The sequence below is a fragment of the Cebus imitator genome, unplaced genomic scaffold (assembly GCF_001604975.1).
Source record: "Cebus imitator isolate Cc_AM_T3 unplaced genomic scaffold, Cebus_imitator-1.0 Scaffold433, whole genome shotgun sequence".
Taxonomy (NCBI): domain Eukaryota; kingdom Metazoa; phylum Chordata; class Mammalia; order Primates; family Cebidae; genus Cebus; species Cebus imitator.
Genome location: NW_016107748.1, coordinates 1106143 through 1128181, shown reverse-complemented (window position 1 = coordinate 1128181; position 22039 = coordinate 1106143). Strand labels below are relative to the sequence as shown.

Sequence of the window (22039 nt, the reverse complement as noted above, 5' to 3'; positions counted from 1 at the left end):
TCCTTTTCTCTAAGATCTAATGCACGTGTAATTCAAACATGGGTTCAGAAGTACTCATCTTGAAGTAGTTATGAAATCCACCAGCAGCCACCAAACCCAAGGTAGATGAGGGAACACGGGCTGCATGCAGCTGTAAGGCAAGAAGAGGAAATGAAGAGACAGAGGTGGGAAATATAAAAAGGAGATTTGAATTGGCTGCATCTTGTGAGGCCTGGACTAGACTGGGTGTCTAGGGTGAAAACATGTTCTAAAAATTCAGGATGTAGACCAAGAAAGATGGGACAATTATCCCAGCATTTAAGGGCTCTAAATGGGGTAAATGGGTCTACTTATTTCACATTGGAAAATCTGAGAAAAGGGGCCTTTTTCCAAGGCCCCAGGCCAAACCTACTCTGGGGTTGAAATAGAAGGGAGGTGCCAGGTGCAGTGGTGCAGGCTTGTAATCCCAGCACTTTGGGATAATCCCAGCACTTTGGGAGGCCAACACTGGCCAGTCACTTGAGGCCAGAAGTTTGAGACCAGCCTGGCCAACATGGTGAAAACCCTGTCTCTACTAAAACTACCAAAAAAATTAGCTGGGTGTGGTGGCATGTGCCTGTAGTCCCAGCTACTCCAGAAGCTGAGGCATGAGAATCACTTGAACCTCGGGCCGAGATTGCACCACTGCACTCCAGCCTGGGTGACACAGCAAGACTGTCTCAAAAAAAATCGTGGGAGGTAAGGAGTTAGATGTTGAAGCTGGACTCCTGCAGACTCCTCTGTTTGTAGGAGAGTTTTATGCAAACAGCTACACCTCAAATTAGAGTAGCTCTCACCCTCCAAGTAGTAACTTAGTATGTGATCATTCGGACTCCCTTGCTAGGTGGGGAAGCAGGGACCACTCCATCCTTCGGGTGCCGGTAGCGACAATGACTCACCTGGGGACCCTTCCCTGAGCGCTTCTTTTCAATGTTTTGACTGCATTGTTTGCAGACTACAGACAGACGAGTGAATGGTCTGGCACAGTCTGTATGACCCTGGGGCAAAGGCCACCGCTGTTCTCACTCCTCCCTGTCGCCCTCTCCTCAGGAATCCGAGGGTGTTTCCTGCCACTACTGGTCGCTGTTTGACGGGCACGCGGGGTCCGGGGCTGCGGTGGTGGCGTCGCGCCTGCTGCAGCACCACGTCACGGAGCAGCTGCAGGACATCGTGGACATCCTGAAGAACTCTGCCGTCCTGCCCCCCACCTGCCTGGGGGAGGAGCCCGAGAACACGCCCGCCAACAGCCGGACTCTGACCCGGGCGGCCTCCCTGCGTGGAGGGGTGGGGGCCCCGGGCTCCCCCAGCACGCCCCCCACACGCTTCTTTACCGAGAAGAAGATTCCCCACGAGTGCCTGGTCATCGGGGCGCTTGAAAGTGCATTCAAGGAAATGGTAGGTAACCCTGGGAGTCCAGGGCAGGAGGGCCAGGCGGGCACCTGTGCCAGGTCTGTCCATCCTTGCTGGAGGGCTCCCCGAACGCACACGGTTTTGCCGCTGGCTCCACCCGGACAGTCCCCTGTGATAACGGGGCTTCCATTCCCAGTAGAAGTTGGTGGCAGACAGAGCTCCTGGCATCAAGTGCTGGCAAAAATGTAAAAGAAGGCTGGGCTTGGTGGCTCACACTTGTAATCCCAGCACTCTGGGAGGTCAGGAGTTGAAGACCAGCCTGGCTACCAGGGTGAAACCCCTCTCCACAAAAATACAAAATTTAGCCGGAAATGATGGCAGGTGCCTGTAATCCCAGTTACTCGGGAGGCTGAGGCAGCAGAATCAATTGAACCCAGGAGGCGGAGGTTACAGTGAGCCAAGATCACAGCCACTGCACTCCAGCCTGGGTGACAGAGCGAGACTCCGTCAAATAAATAAATAAAGATGAAAGCGGGAGACAGTGCATAAGGTCACAGGCTTATTAAATACAGGCCTTGTCACTTTTATTTCCTGTACTAATATGGATGCCAGCTGGTACGATTGCACTAAACTGAGATGTGATTCTGATCACCGTTTGTTTTACAGATGTGTATAGAGTCCAGTGTTGGGAGAAACGAGGTTTAGGAAAGTGCTCAAAAGTCCCTTCCTATACAGATCTGATGTAAGAATGGCTGTTTTACCACAACTGGGGATGTGGTTCATACTGCAGAGGAAGTGCTGGAGGAGAACAGAGCCAGGGGCCAATATCCAAGAAGCCGTAGTCTTACACAGACACGTGGATTTGTCTGTACATTTCAGTCTCACTGGGTCTGCTCAGGAGTTCATCATCCTTCCCTGGTGGCCTCACTCCTGAGCATGTCCTCGGGAGAGTGCCACAGCTCTCGCTGTCTCTTGCTGCCCCTCTGCCTGGCAGGAGTGCACAGAAAAGCCTCCTCTGCTTTGTTCGATGCCAGCTCCTTCCCTCTCTGAGCTTGGTTTATCCTGAGCCAATTATTTTGGTTTTAAAGACTTTCTTTCTTGCTCGGCAGCCTGCATACAGATAACGAACGAGAGATGTTTAAGGGTATTTATAAGGGCTTGAGTGAGGCAAGTGGGCGGTCATGGCCTTAAAACCTGGAGATTACAAAGTAATGAGAAGCTGTTAAGTGAAGCCAAAGCAGCTAGAAGCATCTCGCCAGAACTGAGTAGTCACGTGGTGCCCATTCCAGGACCTCACGACATCAGGTTGTATGCTAAGAAGGAAAGTAAATAATGACAATACATATTGTCATCTGATGCCTTTGTAAGGCAAAAATAGTTCATCTATTCGCCCCTCAAATTGCATCCTCTTTCTATTTAAACCTATCCTTTCCTTGGGATCAACTTTTTCTCTCCTTGTTACAGAGATAACATTTACCCTTTGACTATCAAGTGGTTTAAAAAGTACCATTCTGGGCATGGTGGTGGTGCATGCCTATAGTTCCAGCTACCCAGAGGCTCAGGCTGGAGGATTGTTTGAGCCCAGGAGTTCTGGGTTGTCATATGGGTTCAGTGTCAATGCAGTGACCTCCTTGGAGCAGAGCACCCCCAGGATGCCTCAGGGGGAGTGAACCAGCCCAGGTCAGACACCCAGCGGGTTAGAGCTCCGGTGCTTTTTGTGTGCCAGTGAATGACTACTGTACAGCTAGTGCTCGACTTACGACCACGATCGGGACCACGGACCAGTCGTAACACGATTTGGTTGTAAGTTCAGTAGGCTATATGTACAGTTGAAATGGTGCACGCGGAGATGGTAGTGCTGCCGGAAGCTGGTCTGCACTGTCGTACGCCCAGCTGGGCAACGTTTACACTGCCAGACGCGGAGCAGTCGTGGCTAGCGATTGTGGTTGTAAAGTTGAATGGTCGTAAGTTGCATAGGTGGTAAGTCAGTCAATACCTGTATTCCAGCCTGTGCAACATAGCAAAACCCCATCTCTTAAAAAGTAGAATTAAGAATAAAAACGTAAAAATAAAATGCACCTCTGTCTCAAGACTGATAGCCTGCAAACTGCATCCCAATTTAAAATGCCAGGAGGCTGGAAAAGATTAAGCAAGAAGGAATTACAGTAGGAAAATTGACTTCTACTCAGTTGTGGTGTAAAATCTCTCTCTGCCATTCATAGAAGCTCTGATGTCAGTAAATGTTTCTAGACACTGATACTCAGAATGCTAAGTGTTGAATTTTTTTTATTAGGCAAAAATTTGACAATGGGCTCTCCTGGAAATGGGAGAGAAAGTCAGTTTGCGTAATAGTAGTGAAAAAGGAAGGAGACGTTGGGATTTGTGTTTCCTTCAGCTGTGCCTGGTGCTACAGGACATCTTTTACTTGGAGCTGCTGCATTCTCAATTTTGTCCACTAGAGGCCAATGTCACATTGACTCAGGGCTCCACAGGGGTCTCAGGCTGTTCCTGAGGCTCATTAATGGCTCAGGTTTGCTCTTAACAACCTTACTGGCAAAGAGAGGTTCATTCAGAAAAATACTTAACTGAAGAGCCTCATTCTTAAAATAGTTCAACTTTTAATGAATCAATTCATTTCCTCAAATTTTTCTTGGAAACTTAGTTGCCTGCAAAAGCAAAAACGAAAGTTTTTTGGGTCATTTTCATGTGTAATTCATTCGATCAGTATTTGTTGAGAACCAACTAGATGCCAGGCCTCACTGGGAAAAGAGCATTGAGCCAATTAGGCAAAGATGAGCGTTAAACAAGTAAAATATCAATGGGAGGAGCCTTGAGAGGGGAAATACAGGGTGATGCAGGAGTCTGGAAAAGAGATGAAGGGAAAGGTTCGCTGAGGAGGTGATCCTGGGGTGTGGGGGCGCAGGAGCAGAGCAGACATGAGCTGGGCAGGGTCGGGAGAATGCCCTGGGCTCAGGAAACCTGTGAAATGAACCGAGTCTGAGAAAAAAACCCGGGTGGGCCAAAGGCAGCAAGCTAATGTTGCCATTGTGGGAAGCTAGATGTTAAATGTAGCAATCCCAGGTGAATGGGGAGGCAGGCTGGACCCCCCTGTGGAGGCCCCGTTGTGTTGTGTCATGAACTTTTAGCTTTAAGCCGCGTCTCTTCTCTATTTGTTCCTCTCAGATTTACCCCCGTGCCCTGCGTCCTCTTCACGCTTTTTCCCCCCGATTATCTGTCTAGATCCCCAACCTCCCTACAGCCTACCAGGGCTTTGCACCGTGGAAGGAAGATAAAAACTGGGACCCCAATCCACTATGGAAATTGGAAATTACTAGGGAAAAAAATGAAGCTGAAAGCTGAGTCATGCAAGAAACTGCCTTTCCTTCTGTTCCTAAGCAGATAGCTACAGATGAATGGTTGAGTATCTCCACAAGTAGCTCCTTACCTTCCAGAGATTTGCTGATTTCTGGGGCCCCAGGCTATCCCCTACCTGCTTCTTTTCTCTTAGAATATGTGGATGACCATATACCTTCCCTCTTTCCCCTCCTGCCCACTTTTCCCCTTTAAATACTGAAGCTCTCAAATTCATCTTTGGAGAAGGGTACAGACCACGGACTGTCTCTGTGATGTGCGTTTTTTTTTTTTTTTTTTCTGGGCATGTCTTTACCCTTGGCAAAATAAACTGAATGGATTGAGATTGGTCTCAGATACTTTTGGATTACAGCACCTTACTGGTTGGCCTTATTAAGTGAGAAGCTCACCCATTCTGTGGTCCTCATGGCACTGGAAGGGTGGCCAAACCTTGTGCTTTGCTGGGGACCGAGCCAGTGGGTGCCGGCTGTCGCAGGGTAATGGTTAATACTCTCCCCTTTCACTCTCAGATGTGACCCTGTTTGGATGATAAGTCTTCTGTTTAATCACAGATGCTCTTGTTTTTTTCTTTGCTTCATCAGAGATTTCAGGAAAACCAACAGTCCAGTTTCATAGAAACAGTGCCTGTCTTAACCTTATTAAATTGCTTAAGGTGAGTTTCAGAATCCACAACACAGAAATTATATCAGTTTCAAAATAATGGCTGGAAGGCCATTGCCAACTTCTTTTTCTTTCCTCCCCCTCTCAATATTAGTTTTTTGAGAGTCATTGTCTCGTCATGTAAACCTTCGGGTTCTTTAAATGCCCACAAGCCCCATGCTGTGCCAGGCAACCCAAGGACGGCTTGGACAGCTATCTGCAGCAGGACACTTTGGATTTTCCAGATCACTCCTAAACTTTTTTCCCCCCACAGTAGCCAGCCGCTCTCTAATTTTCCTGTTCCTAGATGTTCTTTAGGTATTGCAGGTTTTGTGCCATTCTGATATTCTATAATAGGAAATTCAATACTAAGTAAGATTGTCATAGAGACACTTCAGCTTTGTGGCTCTCTCGACTTCTCTTCCACTTTTAATCCCTAAAAGTAAAGTTCCCCAATCCTTGCACCTAAGCCTCTAAATTGCCTCACTGATGCCATCTATGCAGCTGTCCCTCTAGAGATTCCGAGTGTCACTTACAATATCCTTAAAAGCAGAGCTTCTCTTTCACTGGGGGCTTTTGCTTTATTTATAGTAGTCCAACAATGTGGAATCAGAATTCTTTGGATTCTCTTTCTGTTTCTGTCTACCTGCCTGTCTGTCTCCATCTGTTTGTCTTTTCCCTTAATGAAATGCTGTGATACTATGATACTCTGTCTTCGACTCCATGTCCTGACATACAGCTCCTAAAACCCTTGAAATCTTCAAAGTGATAAGTATCTTTTTGTATCCTAATGAGATGGCTGGTGGCTGGCAGTCCCTGGCTAGCTTCAGGATGGGGTCTTCTGTTCATCAAAAAGACCAAGGCAGGATTAGAGGGCTGAGCCTTTGAGCGGCATCCCCAACCTCGTGGGAGGGGAGAAGAGCTGAATGTTGAGCTGATCACCAACAGTTGATGGTTTAATCATTTGTGCCTATGTAATGAGGTCTCTATAAAGGCCCAAGAGGATAGAGCTCAGAGAGCTCCTGGGTAGCTGAACCCATGGAGGTTCCTGGAAGGGTCACATGCCAGGAGAGGGCATGGAAGCTCCGTATTCTTCCCCATACCTTGCCCTATGCAGCTCTTCATCTGTACCCTTTGTAATATCCTTTATCATGAACCAGCAAATGTCAGTAAATGTTTTCCTGGTTTCTGTGAGGCACTCTGACAAATTAATCGACCCCCAGGAGAGGGGGTTCTTGGGAACCCAGATTTATAGCTGGTTGGTCAGAAGCACAGGTAAAACAGCCTGGGGCGTGAGACTGGCATCAGAAGTGGGGGGTCAGTTTTGGGGACTGAGCCCTCGAGCTGTGGAATCTGTTGCTATCTCTGCATGCACAGCAGCATGGAATTGAACTGGAGGACACCATCTGGGGTCTTCTGCAGAACTGATCGCTTGCTGGGTACATGGGGGGAATCTCTCACACTTGGTCACAGGAATCTTCTGTATCGGTTGTTGTGTGGTGAGAGCAGAGGAAAAGCAGTTTGTGTTTGTTCTACTAAGAACAGTTCTTCTTTGTCACTAGTATTTATTGAGCTTACATCTTAAAATCAGTATTCTTTTAGACATCACTGAGGAAAGAAGTAAAAGATAAGATCTTAGGATCCGGCGCGTTGACTCACGCCTGTAATCCCAGCACTTTGGGAGGCCCAGGCGGGCGGATCACTTGAGGCCAGGAATTTGAGAGTAACCTGGCCAACATGGCAAAACCCCGTCTCTACTAAAATTACAGAAAATTTAGCCAGGTGTGGTGGAGCACACCTGTAATCCCAGCTACTTGGGAGACTGAGGCACGAGAACCAATGGAACCCTGGAGGCAGAGGCTGCAGTGAGCCGAGATCACAACACTGCACTCTAGCCTGGGCGACAGAGCGAGACTCTGTCTCAAAAACAAAACAAAAGACCCTTTATTGGGGGCATTTGTAGTCACACATTATCTGAATATAGAAATATGCGATATCTTATTTATTTTGATATTCTAAATGACATTGAAGGAGGAAGGGAAATGTTGATACCTTTCCAAAAGGGAAGCTCTGTTAAAAATGTTCAGAGACACCAAGTCAGAATAAATAGTTCCTATTTCTAGGGAAAAAGTAGGTACTAGTCACAAAATACAGACGAACAGAAGAAAAAAAATGCTTCCAGTGAGGGGAGTGGTAACAGTTTCATCAAATACTGTAAGCTTCTTTCAGAGCAGCGCTTTTCATCTTTGGTCCTCAGGTTGCCTGGCACAGTGTGGGGCTTGTGGTGAAGGTGACCTCTGACCACTGGTTTTTGATACTTGCTGTGCACGCTGTCGGAGGTAGGTGTGCCCCTACAAACCCCGATTGTATCTCAGATCTTCCTTCGTAGCGCGAAGGCTATGTCGGGAATCCCTCCTGCGTCCACTCTGAAAAGTGAGCCCTGGCTTCCTAAAGGACCAGAATTCAGGAATTTTCTGACTGACTTCAGTTCTGCTTCACAGCAAGGCCTGGCCTAGCTCCATTTGTCACCTGTGATGTTTATATTGTTGCTTAGCCTAGGACAATAGCTGTAAGACAAGTGTCTTCTAAGTCCTGATTTCCAACCTCTTCCCTACTTCGCCACCCTCCCGAAACACGGTTGAATAATCAACATTTCAGACTCATGGAGGAAGTCGATTCCACTGCAGGGTTAGTTAAAGGAAGACTTTGCCCTCCTAGGGATCAGAACCAAGTTAGCAGTGATTACCCTTTTAACCTGCTAACGACGGGGCTTGAGTTCTGGACAGAGCCGGGAGGATCTCAGAGTTCTATCCTGTTTCCTTTTAAGCGTAGGTCTAGATTCCCCGCCACAGTCGGTTATTAGGAAGGGAGGAAACTGGAAATATTTTAACTTATGGAATAACCGTATGTCTTTCTATCACAGTAAATTACTGGAAACACCAAGCAGCTGGCTTTGTCGGTAAAATCCATATAAATACATGGTGGCACTGTGACAAAAGGGGGCAAAGTTTATTTATAGTAAGATTAATTATAATAAATAAATTAGTGTTTTCCAAAATTATCATATTAATGGTAAATTGGGAACCCACATAGCTGTCTTCATTTAAGTTAGTTTGGTTCTGTCTGTTTTGTTAGAACGGAAGTCCCTCTAGGAAGGAATGAGCATGTGATTCCACTAACAGCCAGCAGGTGGCAATAGTAGGCAGTAGAGTGCTTGTTTTTTCTTCCCCATTGCCTGGCTGGCAGATGGCCTTGTTCTCAGAATAAACCGGGATCAGACTTGGATACTAAAACCATGCAGAATCTTATTATTTGTGACTGACACTATTAGCAATGTGCTCAGAGCCGTGTTTTAACTCAGCTAGGGGGAGCTGCCAGGTCCTATTGAAACTACCTAGCACTTGCTCCTTTCTGCTACCGGATATTGCTTTCCTTTTGCAACCTGAAATTGGTAGGAAACAAAGAATGACCTTGGAGTTGCATCATCTTCAGGACGTTCAAACGAAATGATTTCCAACCCAGATGATATATTTCTCTTGCAATTCTTTCCTGCTGAATTAGTCTCATTGCACACGCATCTCTGTTTGCTTTCTGTGTTCCCATTTCTCCTTGTAACATAGAGCAAAATAAAATCCCACATCTTAAAAACTGGATCTATTGTTTGGTTTAAAGATTAGCATCGCTTAAATGTAGTATTCAAGCAGACACAACAGAAGATAACTCAGTCCTGCTACCTTCAAAGTTACCCTAGAAGGTCTTCAGGACTATTGATTAAGCAGATAACTCAATTATCTTGTTAACTGAACCTTAAGAGTCATTTATGTGATCCTTCAGACCATACTTGAAAGATAGTATGTGTATGTGTTTTGCTAGTCAGTTATTCTAGACTTATGGCTCAGGGTTCATTGACAGCTAAAATGGGGAGGCATTCTAAATCAGCCCTTTCTTAGCACAAAGCAGTAAGCAGTCTTTCCCATGATTTCATTGATTATTGTAAAAATAACAAAAACTGGAGGTTTTTTAAAAGGTAGTTCTATGTTTTTATTTATTATTTAGAATCTCAAAAACTTAATCTAATCTGAAAGGTGAGGATTTGAAGAAAAAAGGTAGCTAATGCAATGAATGGTAAATATATCTTTATTGACTTCATTTATCATGTTTGCTCTCATAGTAAAAGAACCACCCAGATGGTCCTTTAATGTTCCTTTCAGTACTAAGGTTTTGTGAAACATCTTTTAAAGAGGAGTAGGTGGTGTATGCAGGAAAAAAATAAATGTGCTATTTTGGCTTCTAGGGAGGAGGGGGAGGGAAGCAATTATTTTTAGAATATGTTCTAGTTGCACGCGGTTTTAGAAGAAATAGAGTGTGTTTTAACGACAGTGAATTCTTCAGGGGGACAAAGTCTGTGGAAACACATCTTTCAAATCCTTGCCACCATGATCCCAGAGAGGACACTTGTGATGAAGGTGTGTGTGTGCACATGTGTGTGTATGCACTTATGTTTCCACACGAATGTGGGGGAGGGAACTGGCAAACGAGTGCACATGTTAGCAAAATTTCTTGGATTAAAAAGTAGTTAAGTTCACTCTTTATGAGAAAGTGCTACCAAATTTAGCATTCCTTATTTGAAGGAGCTACAGAGAGAATGTAGCTGAACATAGAAAAAGGTGAATGAAATAATGAAATCAATTAGGAAAAAAAAATTGAGTCTCACTATTAATAGAATAGCCAGGAGCTAAATGGGTGAGCTAACTGGAATGATTCCCCCAAAGTTAAAGCAGAAAAGTTTTAGTGCTGAGCTCTTCACCTTGATTTTTTTCTAAGGATTACATAATTTTCTAAGCAGAATGTCTTGTGATAGAAACCATGACTAAAAATGTACCTACCTGTGGTATAGCCCAAACGTGCTTAACTGTGTCCCAGAGGAGTTTGCTGCTGTGGATGGCTCTGTTACGTGGACTTTGTGCACCACAGCGTTTCTACCTCTTGGATGGCACCAGTGATATGATCGAGTCTATCAAACAAACATCATTCACATTCTAATCTATACACAGCATAGAAGCAGTAGGTGTTCAAATAATTTTTTTTTTTTTTGAGGTGGAGTCTTGCTCTGTTGCCCAGGCCGGAGTGCGGTGGTGTGGCGCAATCTTGGCTCACTGCAACCTCCACCTCTCGGGTTCAAGCAGTTCTCCTGTCTCGGCCTCCCGAGTAGCTGGAACTATAGGCGCGTGCCACCACGCCTGGCTAATTATTTTTTTGTATTTTTAGCAGAGACAGGGTTTCACCATGTTGGTCAGGCTGTTCTCAAAATCCTGACCTCAGGTGATACACTCACCTCAGCCTCCCAGAGTGCTGGGATTACAAGCATGGGCCACCACACCCGGCGTGTTCAAATAATTTTTAATAAATATTGTCTTTCAGCCTTTTAGGTATCCAAGCAAATATTGATTTTGAAGGTGAAAAAATAGTCTCCGTAGCTGAGCGATTCTTTTTGATGTATTGGATGCAGGCTCTATTTATCAATTTATGTATTAGTAAAATATGTATCACAGTATCAACTTTATACGAGTTCTTTAAATGCAAAAAAAATAGCAATTCCATCCACAAACTCCTTTGTTGGTAGAGTTTTGGGTTCTGTTTTTATGGATTTTCTTGGAGGTTAAACACATCTTGATGTCTTCTTTGTCCTCTTGTACTTCCTTGAGAGAATTCTTCCCACCTGATCCTCAGCCCCTCCTTCTCTTCATTCTCCAGCGTCTACCATTCTTGCATAGGTTCTGATAACCATTCCTGTCGATTGAGCATTTCAAGCGAAGCATGGGTTCCTGCTTAATTACCTCAGTGAGCATTGGCATTGTAAGCTTTTCATTTGTGAATTGTGGAATCCATTTCTCATATTAAGGCAGAGGTAAGGGGATAGGGAGATTTAAAATTTTTAATTTATTTCTTCACTTGTCCATTGAATAGACATCTATTAAACTACCATTTACCCGACCTAGCCTAGGAGTTGAGGGTCTAAGGTGAGCAAGAAAGGCTGCCGCTCTCATTGCTGGAGCTTTAGAGCTGTGGGAAGGGCCTGGCTATCCTGCTCAGTCCCTCACACATGCCAGCTAATTTAGCCTCATGACAATCCATTAAGAAAGCTGGTTTATACACAGTTGAAGTAAACCTTAAAAATCCCATGTAGTCCTTTGAAGGTTGCTCCGTGCTTGATGCTTCTGCAGCTTTTGCTGCTACCGTTCACTCCCATATTGAAGTGTTTCTTCACCTGTTTATAAACTCAGGCATCCCCCAACACACTTTCCTACCCCTCCCCCAACTCTTACCCAGCTCACTCTGTGTGTTGGTCTCTCCCAAGTCCTGGCTTTGTGTTCTTTCTCTATTTACTGATTTGGGTTGTTTTTGTTTTTGTTTTTGAGATAGGGTCTTGCTCTGTCACCCTGGCTAAAGTGCAGTGACATGATCATGGCTCACTGCAGCCTCAAACTCCTGGGCTCAAGAGAGCCTCTATCCTCAGTCTCCCAAGTAGCTAAGACTACAGGCATGCACCACCACACCCAGCTAATTATGTTTTATAGAGATGGGGATATCACTATGTTGCCCAGGCTGGTCTTGAACTCCTGGCCTCAAGTGGTCCTCCTGTCTTGGCCTCCCAAAGTACTGGAATTATAGGTGTTAGCTACCATGCGTGGCTTCCACATACTCTTTAACCAGTGGGATATCCCTAAGCTTAAGCTCTTCTGTTTCCAGTTTCCCACGGGTTATTTGTCCTCTTTCTGTTACCCTCTGGCCCCTAGAGCAAGGCATTTGCTGGTAAATGCTGGATTCTTGACTTGTCTCCCCCTTTTGCATGAGGAGGCTGGCTGCAGCAGCTGAGCTCTAACTCTGGAAGTCTCAGGATTATAAAAGTGACCTGACCCTAGATCTGCCACCACCACCATCAACGTCACCATTTCTTTCTCTTCCTGTAATTTTTAGCCAACCCTTGTTTTCCTTCCTCTGCACCAAAAGTGGTAGATTACCACTGGAGGGTTTGGCACTCTAGCTGGCCACTCAGTGTATCTTACTAACTGACATTTTTCTGAGGTAACAGAACCTTTGCTTCTGTCACTGACACAGAATTTCACGGATATGCCTTGATGATGCAAGCGCTGGTCTATTTTTAATTTTAATTTCTCGGGGAGGCCTCATCAGGTGGCAGGTAATAACACAAGCTTTGGAAGAGAACCAGGTTGGAATCCAAACCCTAGCCAGGTGAATATAGGCAGGCTACCCCACTTCTCTGCAACTAAACAGTGAGGTTCATAGTGATGGTTGTGAGGATGACATGGGAGTCTGGGTATCGAGTCCTCAGCATGCTGTCTGTTGTAGAGAAAGTTCTCAGTGAATGTTGGTAATTATTATGAACGTGTTACCATTGTAAATTGGTGGCTGTGGGAAGAGGAAATGTCAGGTCAGAGTTCAGAAGCATCTATCTTTGCTCTCTAAGTCATGGGTTGACTCCTGCCTGGGTTGAATAGAAGACATCTTTCTGTAAAAGAGACTGTTTATCCAAGACTTTAGAGTTTAAAACACTGATCAAGTCTGAACTGGGCATGGTGGCCCAGTGCTTTGGGAGGTTGAGACAGGATCGTTTAAAGCCAAGAGTTTGAGACCAGCCTGGGTAACATAGTGAGACCCTGTCCCCACAAAAAATAGAAAAGTTAGCTGGGTGTGGTGGCTGCACACACCTGCAGTCCCAGCAACTCAGGAGGCTAAGGCAGGAGGCTTGAGCCCAGGATGTCAAAGCTGCAGTGAGCTGTGATCACACCACTGCACTCCAGCCTGGGTGACAGAGCAAACCTTCTCTCTAAGAAAAACAAGACTGGGTGCAGTGGTTTGTGCCTGTAATCCCAGCACTTTGGGAGGCTGAGGCAGTCAGATCGTTTGAACACAGGAGTTTGAGACCAGCCTGGACAACGTGGCAAGACCCCATCTCTACAAAACACACAAAAATTAGCCAGGCATGGTGGTGCACACCTGTGGTCCCAGGTCCTCAGAAGGCTGAGGCGGGAGGATTGCTTGAGATGGGAAGTGCGAGGTTGTAGCAAGCTGAGATTGGGCCACTGCACTCCAGCCTGGGTGACAAGAGCCAGATCCTGTCTTCAAAAAAGAAGCAAACAAAACAGGACATTGATCAGGTCCAAGTCCTTGGCATTCTCAGCCTCTCTAGTGTCTGTTTCACATGGCAGCTCATGTTATCCACAAAGACTAAATTTTCCATAAACTGTAATATTTACTGAATACAACTTACACTTTATTTGCCTTTTTTTGTTGTTGTTGTTGTTGTTGACAGAGTCTTACTCTGTAGCCCAGGCTGGAGTGCAGTGGCATGATCTCGGCTCACTGCAGCCTCCGCCTCCCTGGTTCAAGTGATTCTCCTGCCTCAGTCTTCCGAGTAGCTAGGACTACAGGCACGTGCCGCCACACCCAACTAATTTTGTATTTTTAGTAGAGATGGGGTTTCACCATGTTGGCCAGGCTGGTCTCGAACTCCTGACCTCAGGTGATCCGCCCACCTCAGCCTCCCAAAGTGCTGGGATTACATGCATGAGCCACTGCGCCTGACCTTTATTTGCATTTTTGTCTGATTGTTTCTGTTTGCTATCTATTGTTTCCTCTCTCTGGTTCACAGATGGTCTGATATGTGGCAGTTTTATGCCAGTGTCCTCTCCAAAATGCTCATTAGGTGGTAGGAAAGCAAGCACTGAAGATTTTTCTAGTCCCTTCTTGAAGCACAGTCAGACTCTGTGGACTGTGTCAGGAGAGTGAAGGTGAGAAAGCCTTTGATACACGTCCCTGCACGATCCAACACTGTCCTTGCTTTCTTCTCCAGGACCTACAGATAGAACGAGAGAGGAGTTCATATAATATATCTGGCGGCTGCACGGCCCTCATTGTGATTTGCCTTCTGGGGAAGCTGTATGTTGCAAATGCTGGGGATAGCAGGTAAGCAAATGAGCTGTGTGATTCTTGCCGGTTTCTCATGCCTTCTGATGATTTTTATTTTGTCTCAAAAAATTAAATGATTAAAAATAATTAAAGACAGGCCCTCTACATCAGAATGAAAATGCATTTAAGAACAATCAGGTTGGTATTACAAGGTAAAGGCAGTCTCTTATTTGTGCATATAGCAGTTCATGTTCATGTCTGTGATAAATCTAAACCAGCAGTATTCAAACTTTTTTTTTTTTAACTTCAGAACCCGTTTCTCAGTGAAAACTTAGCAGGAGCATAATAGGTGAGAGTGATGAGGAGGAAGGAAAGGGATTCGAGTGCCTTGGGTGTCTGGAGGGTGCCTGGGAGGACTCCCCAGTCGACTCCACTTTTACTCAGTGACCTCGCACTGTTCTCTCCCAGAAGCTTCTTCTGTTCTGCACATGCCCTTAGAAGCTGTGGTCGCCTCTTGTCTGGGTTCAGCTAAAGGAAATGTTGGTCAAGAAATCACTGTTAACTCTTCCTTTATCCAGCATTGCCAGGGAATAAGAAACATTTGTGTTTTTATTTCATTGATTTTTTAAAAATTAGAGACAGGGTCTCGCTATGTTGCCCAGGCTAGACCCAAATTCCTGGGCTCAAACAATCCTCCCACCTCAGAAGCCTGCGTAGCTGGGATTACAGGTTGCACGACCACACCTGGCAACTTGTGAGTGTCTTTTAAATAACTGATGCACCTTCACTTTTGGTGTGGGGAATTTTTAAGTTACAGACTTTACAAAAAATATTCTATGTATCATACACTTCTCCATCTTTCATAACAAAATATGCTGGCCTGAGAGTAGGACCTTTTCCAAAGAACTGACTGTTTATTCTGAAAGTAGTAAAAATACAGGGCTTACGAGCAATTTCCCCAGAAGGGCTGTGAGGACTCTCTCATTCCTCTGTCCCCTCCTCTCCCCTTCCTCTAGGCCCCATGGTTCTTGTGGGCTCTGCTGCTTGCTGTGCCCTTCATGAGGTCTGATCCTGCCCCTTCCCCTTCCTGTCTCCAGCTTAATTTGCTATTACTGCTGCCGGTGCAGCCCAGAAGACCGATTCCCTTAAGGCAATCAAGAAATTCACCTTAATTTTACTTCCATTTACAAAACAGGAGACTTAGGCTGAGGCAGCCTCCATTCCTCCTAGTAAAGCGTCCTTCTCGGCCTTTCCCAGGGAAGATCCCAGCGAACAAGGAGCGAACTGACCCAGCAGTGGTTTTGTGGGCTTGAAGATTGGTGTTTGTTGAAGGTCTGTTGATTTCAAAAGTATACATGTGGCGTTTGCTTGTAAAAGTCTGCCCAGTATATGGAAGTATGTGTAAGATACGCTATGCTTACCCCATGGCTGCTGTTCGCCTGTGTCAGGTCAGGGTTCTGGCAGGAGACAGACTCCAACTCAGATGGGTCAACTGTGAATGAAGGAGGTAGAGAGAGCCAGCCAGGAGTGTGGAGGTCCCCAGGAAGGAGCTGACCACCCTCAGGAACCAGGGAAGGAAACGCTGTAGCGGAGCCAAGGAGAGTGGGAGCCAATGGGCAGGAGCCATCGGAAGGAATGGGAGGAGAGACACTGACTTCTCTCTGCCCACCCTCCTATCTCTTGCCTGACCTTCCCATCGGCTGACCCCAGCGGGGAGGTTAGCCTGCCAGGACACAGACACAAGCCAGGACAGTACCTCCAGGATGGGGACAGAGGGAAAAGAGCCAGCTCATCTGCTGCTCCTCCTTTTCTCTCCTGCTTCAGGGTTTGAGCACCTTCAAGACAGGAATCTTCAGTCTTCAGGGGCTTTAAAAACACACTGAGGGGCCAGCCCCTGGCCTCTTCTTCAGTCGCTGATCTTGAGCTGGTTGGGAGCTAGAGGAGCAGCAAAGGAGGCAGTTGCTCAGGTCTGCCCCAATTGAGTAAGACCAAGTAGATGATATAGGTCCATTGTCACTGAGAGACAAGCAGTCGGGAATCCCAGGGCTCAGTTTAAAACAAATGGTTAGAGCTACAGAAGGTTCTGGCCGCAGATATTAGCTGTCATGTGCTTTCTTTACATCTCGACATTTTGAGAGTAAAAAATCTTTGTTAGGTGTTCACTGCCCCCATAATTATTCACAGTCAGGAAAAGAGAAGTTCCGCCCTGGTTTGATTTGGAGGCTGCTGATGGTCAGGAGCTGATTTCTAAGCCACTTAGCTGTGTGTCATCTGGTTCACCATCAAACATATGCACACTTAGGGGTTGTATTCAGGAAAAGTTGCCCGCTGCTGTTTGTGGCTTAATGAGCTTTTGAGTCAGTGACCATCCCACAGAGAGGATGTAGGACCATCCATGTGGGATACTCCGTAGCGACACAGGTACCTGATCCGTGTGCTGTGGTGCATGCCCTCATAGAACTTGCCCTTCCAGTTGGCTGGGCTAACCAGCCACAGAGGCACATGCAGTGACTGCTTGAAGCACGCCAATTGCTTTATTCTTCCCAGGCAGAGGCAGCCAACTCAACACCTAGGGGATCATAAGGGACCGGGAAAGAAGCAGATGGTGGGCAGATTTTCACTTCAAGCAAAAATGAACCGGTAGCATGCAAATGTCATGCAAAGCAATATGCAAACTATCACCCATTGTGTTTGAGTCATCAGCTCCTCAGGGCTCTGACTGATTCTTCTGCTTAGGAAGGTGCTTTGACTCCATTTTAGAGATAATTTCATTTCATCTCCAGAGAACTGAGGGCACCGAGGAAGCAAAGCCATTACCACGTATTTTAAACAATGTCTAAAGGTTTAGCAACTGAGACTGGGTGAAGTCATTCAGAGTTTTAAAAACCATTTAAGATTTATTAAATTCTTAATTCCACTCTTGCCAGACTTATAGTAACAGTGGCATTAAAACAGATAATAAGTGCAAGGCACGTATTAACTACTGTAACAGAGGATCACATTTAATTCTCTCAATAATGGAGTGGGAAGTAGGCATTGTTAATACCAGTTAAACACAGTGTACCTATAAGTAAACTGAGGCACAGTGAGGCGAAGCGGTTTCCCCAGCTATGGAGGAGCAGGGCCACCACCCGCCCAGGACTGGGAGTTCAGTTTATTCCGCAGTCTCTGCGCCATACCCTGGGATTTGTCTTCCATGCTAAGACTCACAGAGGCTTCGATTTTCTCATTTTAGCATCTCTAAATCAAGTTCTAATTGACATTTTTCTTAGTGTTTTTATATGAAGTAATGGCACACCTTATAATCGATGGCCTCTTAGTTTTCACCTAAAATGGATTATGGAATGAGTGGCAGGCGGCCTTAGAGGCTATTTTAAATGTACTGCAGTTGTCAACAAGATAAGCTGTGGGTGGTCCAGTTTACTCATTTGTAATAGAGAAAAAGATTTTTCTCAACGTGAGAGCTGCCATCTCCTTCCAAGGATCCCAAAGTTCTGAGACTATTTTAAATGTTGTGTTTTCGGCTGTGTGCAGTGGCTCATGCCCGCAGTCCTAGCACTTTGAGAGGCCAAGGTAGGAGAATTACTTGAGCCCAGGAGCTGCAGAACAGCCTGGGCAACATGGCAAAACTCCACCTCTACAAATATATATATGTAAATTAGCTGGGTATGGTGAGTCACACCTGTAATCCCAGCTACTTGGGAGGCTGAGGTGGGCAGAACACCTGAGACCAGGGATGTCAAGGCCACAGTGAGCCATGATCACGCCACTGCACTCCAGCCTGGGTGACAGAGTGAGAGACTGTCTCACAAAATGAAAATTAAAATAAATGTTGTGTTTTCATTTTGATCATAGTCTATTGAAAAGAATGTAAGCATTTTCTGATTCTATAGATGATTGCTGCCACAAAGTCAGACTTCCATTTTGTTGTGTTTATAACTTCTTTGGAAGCAAGTGTCTCACTGACTTTTTTCTTTCTTTCTTTTTTTTTTTTTTTTTTGAAACAGAGTCTCACTCCATCACCAGGCACCAGGCTGGAGTGCAGTGGCACGATCTCGGCTCACTGCAACCTCCGCCTCCCAGTTTCAAGCAATTTTCCTGCCTCAGCCTCCCAAGTAACTGGGACTACAGGCATGCGCCACCACGCCCAGCTAATTTTTGTATTTTTAGTGGAGATGGGGTTTCACCATGTTGGCCAGGATGGCCTCGATCTCTTGACCTCATGATCTGCCCACCTCGGCCTCCCAAAGTGCTGGGATTACAGGCGTCAGCCACCGCGCCCGGCCCTCACTGACTTTTTCAAAATGAGTCCACAGACTCCTGGGATTAGAGGGTCATCTTCTCAGGCTTGCCAGTCTTCCTAGGAAAGGGTAGGGAAAGTAGAATGTGTTCATTAATTTGCTCTGTAGGACGGGAGTGAATGCCGTTTCATGAATTGTGCCTCAATGAAGCCAATGAAGTCCAGCCAGGATGGTTTTCTTTCACTTATCTTTCACTCCTTTTTAGTTTTCCACAATTACCCCCTATTAGAGTTAAAGCTGTCTCTGTTAGTTCAAACGTGGGTGGCTTCGACAAGTCTGAATGCTCCTAAGACAGGAGTTAGGTATTAAACGGGACTTAACGTTTCTAAATTCAAAATCATTACACATCTGTGACATCTTCTCTCCAGGTTTCTTCCCTTTGCTGGTGGTAAAGTAGTGAAATATTATGGAACTGACTCCAAGCCAAGGGAATGCAAAGAACTATTCATTTCTTTTTACGTTTATGGATTTCGCCAATGGCTGGTACAGATCCTTTCTGAAGCCCCTTTTTGCTAATAAGTGCTTCATCTATCCACACATACCAGTGAGCTCTTACTCTGATACCTGTCTTCCTGTGAGTTCAGAAATATATTTGATCTTCTGCCATTAACTATATTAAATACATTATTCCTCTCACTTTCTTTGAGACATGTATTTGAAAAATAACAGAGAAACACCAGAATCAACCACTCTTTTCCACTGTGGAAGTTGAATTGCTATTTCACCCTTTTTTCTGCAGAGCCTCCTCCCCATCTTTTTAGTGTGTATTTCATGTAATCCCTTAGCTATACCCATAACCTGTAGAAGGGATTAGCAGAAAGATAATAAAGCTACCAAATGATCGCAAATACAGGCAGAGACAGAAACCAAGTGATGAAGCAAAACAATCTCTACTTTTCCTATCAAGCCACTTGCCGTCCACACAGAGGGCACCTGAGAGGCCCTTGTCTCTCTGAACTTCTTCTCTCGGGTGTTTCTGAAGCTATTCCTGATGCCTCTTGCTCTGAATTAGTGGTTTTCAACGTATGATCCCCAAACTGGCAGCAGCATCACCGGGGAACTTGTTAGGAGAACCGATCACTGCTCACTGAAACTCAGCGGGTGGACCCAGCAGTCTGTGTTTAGCAAGTCCTACAGTTGACTCCTATACATGCTCAAGTTTAAGAATCACCACTCGAAAGTCCATCCCTGGGCATCTGAGAGAGCCAGGAAAAAGCCATTTTGTCCTCAGGATTTAAACATTTTAGCTGTTCCTGGCCTGAGGGGCGAAGCATCAGACTGCAGCCGCACTATGAGGCAGTCTCAGCAGTCCTGCTGCAGTCAGACACCACACCCAGGGCAAGCTCCTGGAGCCCGTGTTTCCCCTTCCACTCGGCAGCCTGCTACCTGTGGTGGGGCGGGGGTGGGGACGGGGCCTGCTTACACCTGGGCCGTCTGGTTGCTGATTCCTTTCTGCCAGCCTGACGTTCTAGAACTTAGGCCCTGTTCCTCTGAAGAGTAGAAGTTGGGGTGAGAATTTCTAGTGTGATCCAGCTCCACATGTCAGCCTCCTCTTCCTGCTGGGTGGTTCTGAAGCATCCCACCCTGTACTGGCCCTCCATTCCCTTACTGGGAATGGGTCGGGCATGCCCCTGTGCGGACTTTCCGTCTCTCACTTTTGGGCCTCTGGAAAAGTGTAGTTACTGTGGTTTCCCATTCCAACCAAGCTGTGCCTTTAAACACGTCCCGCTTCTCTTAGCCCACTAAGAAGCTCAGCTGGGAAGTCTCGTGAGGTTCATAGAAAAAGAATATTTGCACCTAGAAATGCAGGCATGAGATTATTGTGATCGAGATGGTCACCTTTTCTATGCCTGGTTGCTGAGCTAGGGTAGAACAGCGATCAGTGTCAGAACAGAGCTTTCTAGCAGAGAAGCCAAGGCCCTATGTTTGGCTGGCTTGATAGACTTCCAGGCCTAACCATCAAATTTGCAGGTGATGTGAAACCAAGTAAGATGAACTAGTAAGATTCCAAAAGTCCTTTGGTGCCTGGGGAAGTGGGTAAATACCAGGTGAAGCTGAACCGATGTAAAGGTAAAGTGTCACACCTGTTGAAAAGAGAAAAACCAGCCAGAGAGGTACGGTGGCTCACATCTGTAATCCCAGCACTTTAGGAGGCCAAGGCGGGAAGATCGCTTGAGCCCGGGACTTAAAGACCGACCTGGGCAACAAAGTGAGAAATTTTGTCTCTCCAAAAAAAATTTTTTTTTCAATTAGTTGGGCATGGTGGCACATGTCTATGGTCCCAGCTACTCAGGAGGCTGAGGCAGGAGGATCACTTGAGCTTGGGAGGTTGGGCTGCAGTGCGCCATGATTGCACAAATGCACTCCAGCCTGGGTGACGGAGTGAGACTCTGTCACCAAAAAAAAAAAAAAAAAAAAAAAAAAAAAACAGAAAGAAAGAAAGAAAACTAGCAGCATTGGGGAGACAGCTTATGAATGGCTCACATTTTTTAAAAAGTGTATTTAGACAGTAAATTTAATCTGGTCGGGAGTGTGATACAGACACCAGAACCTCATCTAATCATAGGCTACAGTATTCAAGACGTAAGGCAAATAATAGCTAATGCTTCTGACTGGCTGGCTGGCTTTGTCCATAGTAAGTACTGTTACTAGTATCTAGGGCTTTACATGAGTTTTACATGAATAACCTCATTAATCCTAACATCAACCCATTTGGGGAAGTACTATTATTAATGATATTTTACCCATGAAGTCCCTCTCTAGGTGATTCAACATGTGCATAGATGAGCAGCAACCTTCAAAGGAGAGACTGGAGTAAAGAGATTTGGAACTGTGCTGGAAAAGATGAGGAAAACTCAAAAGAGCTAGAGATTTTCAGCCACATGGAAAGATAACTTTTGTTGATATAAGAGAGATCTTCAGGATTTGGCAGATAAGAGGTAGGGTGGTAAGGCTAGCTGTCCATGAGTCTGGGATAGAAGTGACAGCCACAGGCAGGCAGGGTGGTGGTTGAGAGCAGGACTTCTTGACTCAGATGGCCTGAGCTGAATTGTGGCTCTGCCACTACTGTGTGTGGCCTTGGGCCAGTCTCACGCTTTCTGTACTGAGTGTTGTCAACTGTAAATGGAGGTGATGATAGTACTCCTCAGGTGGGGATGAGAGGAGCAGATGCCTGGAAGGCCCTAGCACAGAGCCAGGTGTGTGGTACCTGCTCAGTAAGGGTTAGCTGCTACTATTGTTGTCATATGGATCAGGAAAACTGTTTGTAGATGCAGCAAGCTTCTGAAGAAAGTAGTGGGTTCTTAGTGAAAATAGTTGTGCATTCCACTTAGCAAGGATGTTGTTCTAAGTTTTTCAAGGTGCCAATGAAATATTCTCTCTCTCTCTCTCTCTTCTTTCTCTCTCTCTCTCTTTCTTCTTCTCCCTTC

At 45.7% G+C, this 22039-nt stretch overlaps 1 protein-coding gene across 1 annotated transcript in view; it reads left to right on the top strand.

The window, feature by feature from the left end:
- PPM1H (protein phosphatase, Mg2+/Mn2+ dependent 1H) overlaps nucleotides 1-22039 on the top strand; it is a 298650-nt gene that overhangs the window by 124740 nt on the left and 151871 nt on the right. Inside the window, exons 3-4 of the mRNA XM_017510193.2 lie at nucleotides 1069-1413; nucleotides 14255-14367. Of these exons, the coding sequence (XP_017365682.1) occupies nucleotides 1069-1413; nucleotides 14255-14367 (458 nt within the window). The remainder of the gene's footprint in view (nucleotides 1-1068; nucleotides 1414-14254; nucleotides 14368-22039) is intronic.